General features: G+C 34.1%; 1 protein-coding gene across 1 annotated transcript in view; it reads right to left on the bottom strand.

The window, feature by feature from the left end:
• Positions 1-13,230, bottom strand: part of CTNND2 (catenin delta 2) — a 412,341-nt gene that overhangs the window by 89,278 nt on the left and 309,833 nt on the right. The window contains exon 12 of the mRNA XM_070942595.1: positions 2,298-2,415. Coding sequence (XP_070798696.1) covers positions 2,298-2,415 — 118 coding nt within the window. The remainder of the gene's footprint in view (positions 1-2,297; positions 2,416-13,230) is intronic.

The raw sequence follows: 13,230 nt of genomic DNA, 5'->3' as shown, positions 1-13,230 counted from the left end.
TAGTATATATAAGTGAACTGAATTAAAAATTGCTCCATCAAATGGGCATCTCCCTCTGAGCAGAGGGCTGGGTATTGCTATTGGAAGCCAACAGGTCTCATCAGATGGGGATTCTATGTAGAAAGACCTCAGGTGTATCTCTAGTTTATGAAGAGATCATAGATTCAGAGAGGATGCAGTTACTTTTTAACCAAGTTTGATAACTAAGGTTATTTTCTAAGAAAAAACTTGAAAGACAAACAGATACTGGCTGCTTTGTACAGTAAGTAGAAATGTAGTTAGTGTCAAGTAGAAATCAAGTATTCCTTTGAACCCTGAAAAACCTGAGTGACCTCTTGATTGATGTCAAGAGACTGGGAAACTTGCAATTGTTGCATCACTAGAGGCCCCATTCTCGTTTTGCCTCAATTGGAACTAAGTGTTTTAGAAGATTTTAGCTGTTTGTCAAATCATTTTCTGATGTCAAGAAATTGCATAGTCCTGGGGATTGCTAGAAATAATAGAGAATCTCAGATGTTCAAGAAGGGGTCACAGAAGCCAGTGGCCAATGATAGGAACTCTGGTTGAAGATGAAGAAAATGTTTATAACCACAAAGTTTGTTGTTCTAAGAACTTGCTCGCAAAGTTGGGTTTGCAGGTGAGAGAAGCAATTTTGAATTTATTTTGTTAACAACACTGCTTACAAGAATCTACTGCATGAATTTCCCCAAGGCACAAGGGGTGGAATTTGCTTATGCATTTCAGGTTGGTAAATACAGAAGAGAGTATTTGAGGTCAGATAGCCATCTTCTACAACCATTCATGCATATAATAAAAATAAATAAATGGAATTATAATTTAGCTCTGCCAATTAAGAATGAAAGTAATGGAAATACCAGTTTTGTCTAGCATTCCTTTGCATTATATTTAAATGCTACTACTCAGCACCTGTTGAGCTTTTTAGACATTGGAAAAAGCAGAGTTGTTTTGTGTATCTTTGATGGAGAAGAGTAGCTCACACTAAGAAGACTATTTATTGTATGAAATTTAATCTGTCAGGATAATTGATGTGCTTGAAAATTGCATTCTGTTATATAATTCTCCATCAATTAGTAAGCAGTAAAAATGATCTGCCAGTGTATCATGCTTTAGATGCTTCTAATTTTATTAGCTTATTATTTATTAGCTTTAAAAAAATTAAATCACTAGCTGTGGATCAAAGTTTCTTGAATTACTTTGCCAGATAGAAAAAGACATCAATGTGCTTTAAATAGCACTGTCTGAAGTTGTTTTATTCAACAAAATCCATTTCATTACTTTCTATGGCACTAAGAATGGAAATTTTTAGGAATTCCTAAATTTCCACAGAAGTGTATAGTTGCTCCATGAGGTGTGCTCTTATTGGAATGTAAGGTGCATATTTATTGCACTTTTTAATCACTCAATAACAATATCTGCAGTAAAGAAAAATGCTTTGCTTTTCATCTCATTAAATCTAGAGTAAGGATGCTTTACAATGTGTTCTCAAATCTTATCAGAATATATTTGTATAGTCAGAGATATGTTTGTTCACTGTGATCTCCTTGATTTGCACTCATACATTCAATAATATAGAAACTTGTTTCTTAAGCCCTTTAAATACAGAAATAAAATCAAGGGCAAAGATTATTTGAATATAACAAATTAAAGAAAGTTTAAATTGATTAGTCTTAAAAATAGACTAAACTATGCTTCCATTTATTGCTGAACAAATTGTAGGAGAAAGAATGGTGATCTGACTTAATCTATGTTTCTAGGTGCACTGAATACAACTACTATCATTTCCACCTTCCATCTTTATAAAGTGAATTTGAGAAAATGTTTTATTTATTTATTACATTTATATGCTGCTGATCTCACTGTTGAAGTGACTCTGGCAGATGAATTAATGAATACATATGAAGCAGTGCAAGGCATTATTAAGTATCTCAAAATCTAGCTATTACCACTACACAGGGAAATTCATTTTGCATGCCTTCCAATTCTATAAGTATAAAGTATGGGAAATAAGCCCTGAGTAGTCGGGAATCTTTTTTTTTTTTTTTTGTACAATTTCTGCAATAGTTGGAGCTATTTAGCAAAGAGGACAGGAGCCAGGATTTGTTTCATTTTGGGAAGAGTTTGGGAGTTATTATTTGATTTTTGAAACTAAGCATATTTCACGGCTGATAATACAGTGCCCATGATAGAAACCTACCTTTTAGTAATTGTGAGATTGAGAGTGCAAAAACAAATAAACAAATCAATCAATCAATCTAGGGTAGAGAAACTGAACAAACCTTGCTATCAATTTCACTGCTTCCTAGAGCAGACTGAATCACATAAAGCAATGCATCAGTAAGTCCGTCACATTCTCTCATTCTTCTTCGAGCTTCTTCTCCAGCAGAGCTGACATTCCTGGAAGCAAATAACAATGTTGATTCTTTGCTCAATTTTATTTTTATTTTGTATAAAACTCATTAACATTGATCCCTTTGAAGCAACTTCATTCACAATACAGATAGCTTGAGACTGTAACTTTCAGACTTCTAGATACTACAGTCCCAAAACATTTGTGGTCTAACTTCTGAACTAGTTCAACATGATCTTTTCCAAAACTCTTTGAAATTCTAATAGTATTAGAACATTGTGAATCTGAGAAAACTTAAAAATTCACAAAGTAGCTTTATGGAGGTAAGATGTCATTTTTGATTAAAAATCTTCATAATTCTTACATCTAAATTCTTTTCTATAAAAAAGAAAGTTTACAATGGTTTTGCATTAAGAATTTCAAAACCTTTCAATTTTGTGTTATTTTCAGTTACCAAAAAATGTATTATTTTATATTAACATACTATGAATAAAACCTAATCTGCAAGAAATTTTGATTTCTGGTTATGATGGTGCTATTGTCAGTTGGGTATTCTCTGGCATGTCTTACCATTTTCATCCTGATAACCATTTATTTGCTCTGCCAATTGCATATTGGAACCAGAAGCAAATAATTACATTCTGTTCTCATTGTTAGGGAGGGTTTGTATGTTATCTGCCTGGATGGCAGCATGGAAGATGGACCACATCTTTTCTTCTTAAGCCATGTCAATTGCCATAGAGAAAGTCGTAATGCAGTACTGGATGGTCATTGGTTGAAAGACTTTGATTCTATGATTCCAGAGAGGCAGAAACAACAGAATGTTGCTCCCTTTATAGAGACATCCATAAGATTTATACTTTCTCTGATTAGTAGATATCCTGGTTGCCTAGATTTGGCTTATGCCCAGATGCTGCTTATAAATGAAGTACCGTTTATTACAGTGCATGTAGCTAGGTTTGTACAACAGCACAGAATTTTGATGGATCAATATCCTGAAAGGCATTCCTGTAGCTGTAATTTATTTAAATTTTAGATATTATTTCTTCACTGATATTAATAATTGTACTTTGTTATAATTTTAGGCATTGTATTTAGTGTTTACATTATAATTTAATATAGGTTACATCATGGATTTTACATATTAGATGCTACTTAGGTTATTTTACAAATGTATTTTAACTGTCTTATATTTTATTTGTTTATTATCTGTACTGGTCTTTGATTGCAATAAATTGAAATGAATTGAATTGCGATACCTTCCCATATTTATTCCAATACTATATTTTAAATGATTTTACAGGCGCTGATTTTTTTTGTTTGTTTGTTTGTTAAGGGCATTCAGTGAGACTTTCAATGAACTAGTTACAATTATTCAGAAAGATGGATTTAGCTCTCCTAGAAGACTTATTTACTGGACATGCATTTTAGCTTCACCACTTCAGAATTCAACTGTATTTCAGTAACTCAAGAGTTGTTATCTGATCCCACTGAAATCATGGCAAGTATCAGGATGTCAATTGGTGTAGGGAACCATTTCTATTAATGCTATAATATCTACATAGAAAATACTATCACAGGTATTATTTGGAGAAATTTACCCATGAAAAACTTAAAGCCGTTTTAAAAATAGCATCCAAATCTGGGATGCTGGGGATTCTTGAGTAAACTGGGCACATTACTTCAAATCAATTTACTTTTGAGGAAATCATTTTGTATTATTTTTTTGCAAAATTAAAAAACAAATGTCTCTTAGTGATTCTTGGCAGTATATTTAATTTACACATTTAGATTATTTGGTTGAAAATGCCATTGCTGCTTTTGAAGTTTCATATTGATTGGAGATTTCGGAGCAATGAAATGAATGTGGGCTTTTAAGCCATTCATCCTTCCTAAAGGAAGTTGATGAAATTGGCATTAGTAATTACAACCTCAGGAATATTAACTTTCAGTGTTCTTTCCTAGTAAATTAATGGAGGGTTGCTTTAAACAAATTGAAATCTTGAATCTTAGATCTTGAACGAGGTTAATAGCAACAAAAATGTTTCAGCTACATAATATTTATGCTAAATTACATTGGCTGCAACTTGCTATTCAATATGCTACCAAGGAGTTGGAATCTTATTTTATATCCTTTGATCTACTATTATTGCTGCTATTTGAGCAAATAATGATAGGATGGATAATATGATTCAGGATCAATTACTCTGTTAAAGAAGCATATGTTATTCTTAGTTACTGTATCTCCCAAATGTATTTTCAGGCATAAGCAGTGGTGGGTTGCTCCCGGTTCACAAGAACCATTAGTAAAAATTTGTAGTAGTTTGGAGAACTGGTAATAACATTGGCTGGCCACGCCCCCAGCCTGGTCTGCCGCTCGCTTACCCCGCCCACTCATCAGAGGCTTTTTACAACCTCTTCGGCCGAAAAAATGCTTTTAAAAGTTAAAAAAAAAGCCTCTGATGATCGCACGGCTCAGCTGGGATCGTCAGAGGCTTCTGAAAGCATTTTTTTCTGCAACCTCTTCGGCCGAAGAGGTTATACAAAAAAAATGCCTTTAAAAGCCTCTGGCGATCCCAGCTGAATTTCCTGATCGTCAGAGGCTCCTAAAAGCATTTTTTTCTGCAACCTCTTAATGTTGTAGAAAAAATGCTTTTAAAAGTAAAAACAAAAACAAAAACAAAAAAACTTGGCCACACCCACCCAGTCACATTACCCCACCAAGCCATGCCCACAAAACAAGCCACGCCCACAGAACCAGTAGTAAAAATTTTTAGAACCCACCCCTGGGCATAAGGATAGCCAAAAATTATCATACACATATAATATTGAAAGAAGAAATCTACACTTGATTTTTAGCAACCAATTGTTATTGTGTTGTTTGTCAAAATTTGAATTCTTTTTTTCCCCCTAATAAAAGTGCAAGAAAACAGTCTTTCAAGAATCTAGTCAGAGCCTTTGTAATATTCATAACATAATTTTCTATAATTTTCTCGTTTTCCTCTTTATGGTATTAATTTTAGAATTTTATTTTGTTAATGCTATTATATGCATTTCTACTTTTTGTTAATTAGCTGAACATTATACAATTATTTTAAAGTTCAAGTTAGTATTTTAAAATTTATAAATCAATCAGAACTATAATATATTTAAATACAAATGGCAACACATCTCAAATCTACTGAAATTAAAATAACAGTGCTAAATTGTTTGTTGGGATTTTCAACATCAGAATATAATACTGGCTTATCGATTTTTTATTGAGGTTCTTGCACAAATTCTGCATTGTCTATGTAACATTACTTTTTCTGACTATACCAGCAAAATATAACACATTTTTAAACTGTTAGTTATTGATTCTCTTGAATATACATAATGTAACTACCTAACTCAATGTAAATTTGAATATGGGTCTGCATTCTTGATTTTACAGTCAAATGATTCATAAAATTAGTTAATTTTCATTTATTCAGCCACACTTTTCATTCTGAAATTATCAAGGATCCAGTCACTATAGTTTCATCACATCTGTAGTGTACCAGGTAGAACAGGGATCTGCAACCTTAAATACTCAAAGAGCCATTTGGACCCGTTTCCCACAGAAAAGAAAACACCACGAGCCACAAAACCTGGATGGGCGTGGCCAACTCGATGTCACTCACTTCCATCGATCACATGACCCCCTAGTCATGCCTACCCAGCCAGTCATTAGGGCAGAGAACCAGTTGTTAAAAAACACCGGGAACCACAAAATCCTTTTGACATCTCTCTCTCTCTCCCCTCCCTCCCTCTCCCCCCTCTCTCCTTCTCTCTCTGTATCTCTTTATGTCTCTCTCTCTCCCACTCTTTCTGTATCTCTCTGTCTCTGCCCTGGCCGCTTCTCCATCCCCCACCGTCGCCCTTAACTTCTCAGGCCAGACGAGGAGTGACTGGGAGGGGAGGGTGAGGGGCGGGGTCAGCCAGTGATGGGATCACCTGACAGAGAGCCACAGCAGAGGGCCCAAAAAGCCACATGTGGCTCCGGAGCCACAGGTTGCTGACTCCTGACGTAGAGGAATACTTATCAACCCATTTTTAAAAAATATTTACCCCACCTTTATACTCTGATGAGTAAATAAATAAGTACATTTTAAAATAATAAAATTTAAAAATACATTAAATAGAATACTAAAGTCAAGAAACAATTAAAAACTTGGTGAAATAAATCTCTAGAATTTCTAAACATGCTGAATTTTAATTCCTGAAATGCATTTCCTATCTCTTAACTATCCTTCTTATCAAGTTGTCCTTCTGCATATCATGGAAAAGATAGGGAAGAGAATGAGAGCTACCTCCTAAAGCAAAGTGAAACAACAAAAATATTTTACAAATGAGACTTTTCGAAAAATTGAGAAGCAGAAAAACCCAAGAAATGAAAAAGAATAGGGCACAGAAGAACACATATAGAAATGGCTGAAAAGACTCAATCAAGCAAATTACACACAGCATGTAATTTAAAATAATGTGCCATAAAACTGGAAAATAAGTATTAACTATTAGAAAATATTTTCCTTAATGCATGTGGGATTGTATGGAGCACAAGAGATCCTAGACAATACAAAATTGGAAGCACAGTAAGAGACTGTGGTGATTATTAAAAGAACTTACTTACCTAGTTTTAGTGTTTAAACAACCTCTTGAAATCTTGAACAGATTTCATTTCTTCAGAAAATCTTCCTTACATTTCCATTAAATTAATGCCTAATGTAGAACCTAAGCTACTCAACAACTTTCATTTTGGATCAAAATTAAAACAGTACAATTGACTGAAGACTGGTATTTTTCTACCTAGGATAGTCATCCTATTCTACTTAATGTGAGGCTAGGCTATGAAGTCATGCTTGGGCAGTCAAGTGGTCCAAATCAATCTTAATGATCAATGAGATGACAGTTGTCTCAAATAAACTGTTCTTGTAAGTAGTATCATTTATCATCAACACTGACATTTACTGTTACAGATGGCTCTATAATTCTTGGTTTTAAGTTGCCCAACCAGCAGTTTTGTGCTTTGCCTATCACTATGAGAACCTTTCCACTTTTCAAGACCCTGATCCTTAACAGCTCTTGATCTATGTTGCAGTGACCATGTTGTGTATTGGAATTAGGACTGGCTAGTGCATTCCCAAACCTACATGCGGTGCCTTCAAATAATATGAACAAATTGTCAAGCTTTGTCAAATGAAATCGATTTCAGTTCCATGTCTGAGCTTATTTGTAGCTTCCTGAGTAAGGACAAATGAACTTTACTTCCAGAGCAGATTTATTTTTCAACAGTTCTCAGATATTCACAAGGAAATAACATGATCAGGTTTTTTTTCATCAGGTTCGCCTGATTCGCCAGTTGCATCCCTTTCTGGATCAGGACTCTCTACACACAGTCACTCATGCCCTCGTCACTTCCCGCCTGGACTACTGTAACGCTCTCTACATGGAGCTCCCCTTGAGGACCACCCGGAGGCTCCAACTGGCGCAGAGTGCGGCCGCGCGAGTGGTTATGGGAGCAACATGGTGCTCCCGTGTGACACCTCTCCTGCGCGAGCTGCACTGGCTCCCGGTGGTCTTCCGGGTGTGCTTCAAGGTTTTGGTCACCACCTTTAGAGCGCTCCATGGCTTAGGACCTGGTTATTTATGGGACCGCCTACTACCACAAACAGCCTCCCACCTTCTGGTATGCTCTCATAGAGAGGGGCTCCTCCGGGTGCCGTCAGCCAAACAATGTCGACTGGTGGCCCCCAGGGGGAGGGCCTTCTCTGTGGGGGCACCCACTATCTGGAACGAGCTCCCCCCAGAGATACGGAGGATCCTGGATCTGCACACTTTCTGCCGTGCTCTTAAGACCCTCCTATTCCAGCAAGCTGGCCTGGCCTAATTTTCTCCCCTGTTTTAAAATTCTTTTAAATCAAAATTTTAATCTGTTTTAAATTATTGGGGTTTTTAATTGTCTCGGACTAAATTATTTAATCTGCTTTTAATTATGTTTCTAACTTTTGTATCTATGTATTTTATTTTGTGCCTGTTCACCGCCCTGAGTCCTTCGGGAGTAGGGCGGTATATAAATTTAATAAAAACAAAAACAAAACAAACAAAACATGATACCATATCAGTTTACTATCAAAGTAAGAAAGAGGTAGAAATTGTTATTTCTGCCCCCTTGAGTCTTACTATTTTTTCAACATATCCCATATTCTAAGATCTATTGTTTTATTTCACAAACAAAAAGAAATAGATTTCCCCCTCATTCATAAGATCTATCAATGTATGGAATCAATTATCAGTAAGAATTCATCCCTTTAACAAATATAAAAGTACAACAGTATATGATTGATACACAATGATATACAGTGTATTTCATTTAAAATCAAAGTCTAGTAATTTAAGTATCATACATAAATATGCTTTATAAAATGGTGAATATTAGTTATTTCCTCCAAGTTAATGTTTATCTTATCTCTGTGGGATCAGAAGCCATCAGCAAACTAATTCATTAAAATAGACCACTAAGTCATATTTCCTGGTATATGTTTCTAAATATATTTCCAAAATTCTTTTTAAAACAAATTTGCTTCCCATTTTTCTGATACTGGTTAATGAATTGTTTAAATTTTAAAATAATTATGTACATAGTATTGGATAAGACTTTCTTTCAAAATATATATTAATAATTCAAAGTTTGCATTATTTCTTAAAAGAGCAATGTCTAAAACATTGTTTAATAATATTCTTCACTCATAGGATGAAAAAGCAACCCTTATTTGACTTAAATCTTGCTTTATTTAAGATGTTTTATCATTCATTATTTTATATTTTTCTTCACTTTAAACTATTTTAGTATAATTATTTCTCTATATTTAATAATTGTAACACTAAGTATTCCAACAATGAACAGAAATTAAATAGTTCAACACTTATTTTTACAATATGTATTTTTAAAAAACCCATAGATTTCACCTAACAAAATATCTTTAGCACTCATGAAGTTATCCATTATCTGTATGCTTTCTGATTCTATGTATCTTATTTAAAAAGTTTATTTAAATTTCTTGATAAATTTTAATCCTTACTTAATCCTTATTGCTATCTATTATATCATTGCTATTTATTGTATCTTTGGAAGAGCCTTTAACCAGTTTGGGAATACCTAATATATTAATGTTATTATTTAAAAAAAATTGTTTACAATGGAAACATATTTCATGTTACTTCCATCTTAAAATTGGTTTAATGTTTTATATCTGTTTAGTGGACTCATTCAATGACAATATTGAAATAGATCTTAAAAGATATATTTTCTGACAGGTAAACTGTAGGTAAGACTACAAATGATTCAACTATTTGATTATCCTCTTTCAAATAATATTGGGTAACATAATCTTAATACCTATGTCTATCATTTGCATGTCCTCAAAATTGCTCAAATAAACAATTTCTCTCCTATTCAAATGGCAGCTGTTCATTAATGCAGTTCAGGATTGAAGTGAGAGCAAAAGAGCAACCAACTCTTATATACAGTATAACTGTTCCAAGTCCTGCAAATCCTAAAGTAAATAATTAAAAGAGTTAAATGTATACTAAAACAAAATTATTCAGTTATGGCCCTTAGGCAGATTTCTAACACAGATCAGGGAAATTTTGTAGAAAAGGCTGATGTCACCTCTTGACTGCTAGGAATATTCAGCATGCCATTGAAATTTAAAATGAAAAAAATATATTTACATTTTAAGCCCAGGTTTTATAGTAATGGCATATAATTCTTACAGATATGCCACAATTTTAATAAAATCACATTTTTCTACATACTACTGCAAAAGAACCAAATTATCATCTAAAATGACAACTAAGCTAAAAATATCTAGCACGGTATTATTCAGAGCATTGTTTATTGCAAAAGAAAAGCAATCATGTAAGATTGTTACAGGGCAGAATTTTTACATGGTCTATAATTGTTTCTATGGTCTACATATAGAGCCCATCCAGACCTTTGCAGCAGAAATAAGATACAGTAGTCATGCCCTCACCCTACTATATTTTTCAATCATCTCAGAATATTGCCTCCATAGCTAACAGTGGGGCATTAAAGGATGCCCAGAATTGCACCTCTTAGTTATTATGCAAAACAGACATTCAAAACTGTATGTTTTGGCATTCACTATACAGTATGTATACATGCAAAGTTGCAGGGATTCATTTGCAGATATTTCACTACCTCCCTTGAAAACACTGTCAGTGCTATAAACTTGAAGAACCAAGGTTTAGTGATTAATTGTGGATTGGAATACATATAGTGCCTTCCTACTAGCCCTGTATGTAATTGGGCAGGTTGTGGTGTTGTGTGTTATGTAATATATGATTGCCATGTCATTATCTGGTTATGCTGATCCAATACTATTTTATCTAGATGTTGGTTACCAGGTATGTGATATAGAGCAGGGATCCCAGGGAAACCAGGCTGCACAAGTGGCAGGCGAGAGCACATCTGCAGCTCCACCTGAGCAAGCAGCTGGCAAGCGCACATGCAAGCAAAGCTCCATTTGTGCAAGTGGCATGTGTGTGCACCTGCTGCTTGCACAGAACCATCCCCTCTCCACCCTTGCCATTGCCACCAGTCTGCAAAGCCAGAACAGTTGGGACCACTGATATAGAGGGAATGTTGTTGTGATCAGTACTGTTTTCCTCTTTATTATACAACTATTAACCAAAAGTCAGATAAACGAAATAAGGCATTATATCTGTATAATGGAAGCCAAGTAACAACATCTTAATCTGAAATATTAAGATATTAAGAAAATATCAATATCCAATACTATAGGCCATCTAACCACATACTGGGTAGGCGGTATTCCATAATTTACCAACAGACCTTACTTCTTCATGAACAACCCAAAACTCCAATCCTGAATGACATATATTCTCACCATAGCAGCACTTATATGTTGCAACAAAGTTTACATTTATAGAGAAAAACTCCCTATAGTCTTTTAGAGTAGCCCCCTATATTTTAAAATATATAGACTTACACAATATACATACTTAAATTTGGTTCGCCAATCAAATAATATTCTTTTCAGTCAAGGCTACTCGGTTTTATTTTTACTCCTACTCATTTTTATATCCAGGCTAGTTTTTTTTTCAACACCAGTGTTCTTTCATTAAAACATATATTAAGTCCATTCAATCATTAATTATAACAGTGCTAAGGGGTTGGATTGGCTCACATCAATCACTCATATATTTTTTTTTAAAAAGGAAGACAGAGATAATGGCATATTTTGCGATGATTACTTACTTATATATTATAAGTAATATATATACTTATATACATTATATATAAATATAAATAATATTTATATTATTTATAAAATTATATAAATAATTTTATAATTATTCTACAGTTCATATTTCATTATAACTTAATATATTCTAATTAAATTACTTCTAGATATTGATTGAAGCAATTATTTGTACAAACCTGCTACTATTTTAACTAAGAGATGGGAATTATGCTATAACCACTACTTTAAAATACAATAGCTTTAAAGGAAAAAAGTTCTCAAATGGGAAAGTAGGTAAAGAGTCTTGACTTCTGAAAACACCCAGGAAAACCTTTAAAAATACTGATAAGGAACTTTGAAGAGAATCTGTTTCCTTTTTATTGTTTCCAACCCAATGAAATATCAAAAGAAAAAAGATAAGGCGATTCAAGATTTTGCCTGTCTGTCAGTTAGTTGAATAAGTCTCCAAAACCTGAACAGAATGAGACCAAATTTTATATGATGGGGGGAAAAAAATGAAAAACAGAGATTGGGTCTAAAAATGAGGTGGATCCAATTTGGGTCTGCAGAGTTTAAAATTTTCCCACTGCATCCTTATGAGAAAGGCAGATCGGCACTGAATCAGTGTCCCTTAATCTAAACCCACCCCAGTCATGAGATCTTAAGCAAATCTATTTTTAAGGGGTTGCAAAAAGTTCTAGAAATCTTGCTAAGTATGCTTTCCTCTTCCTTTTGTTTTAAGTATCCTAGAAAGCTTCTGCATCAGGTGTTCCAGTTCTCAGAAATTGCACATCATTAAGACCACTTTCTCCAGAAATAGAGCAAAACAAAAAATATGCTAATGGAGATGTCAGTGAGTTGCTCAAGCTCAAAGATAAATGATTCATTATGGATCTCTATGATCTTTTTTGAAGATCATTTTAAAGAAGCCACCAAATAACTCTTACCTCCCTCACAATTTCACTTCTACAAAGCAAAATAGGAAAAGTTCTAGATGATTTATTATTGCTACATAAATTTGCATTATTTCCAGCAACAATTCCTGAATTGCAGTGTAAACCTGAAGAGCCAAAATCATGCAGCGAGCATGAATACACATACATAGAGTGGAGATATGGTATAATTTAGCAAAAGGTTTGCTTATCAAAAGTCACTGTTAGCCAAACTAAAGGCAGCTGGCTTTTGATAAACTATATAGAAGCTACAACTCAAATCAGTTTAAATTTTATGCCACCAAGTCTTACTGAGCAACGTCTGTGGAATATCTGTAAGAATATTACAGGTACAGTCTTTTAAGGACAACAGCCTAAAGCCATAATGTAAAGTGCTCCATTAAATGGTTCAGCGGTGTTTTCGCTAGCAAGGTTTTTTGAAAAATGGCATCCTTGCACATCACAAATTGCTAACCAGTTCTCTACAGACATTACACAAATGTTTCAGAATTTCAGAAATTGTTTGTCATGCAGAGTAAGATTGTTATGCTGTGAACAATAAATAAACAAACAAACCAAGTTGTACATTGCTATTCCACAGGCTTTTTGGATTGCACCCTAA

This window comes from Pituophis catenifer, unplaced genomic scaffold, assembly GCF_029215685.1.
Source record: "Pituophis catenifer annectens isolate HBS135680 unplaced genomic scaffold, rPitCat1.0.hap2 SCAF_3, whole genome shotgun sequence".
NCBI classification, from domain to species: domain Eukaryota; kingdom Metazoa; phylum Chordata; class Lepidosauria; order Squamata; family Colubridae; genus Pituophis; species Pituophis catenifer.
This window is presented reverse-complemented; position numbering and strand designations above follow the sequence as displayed.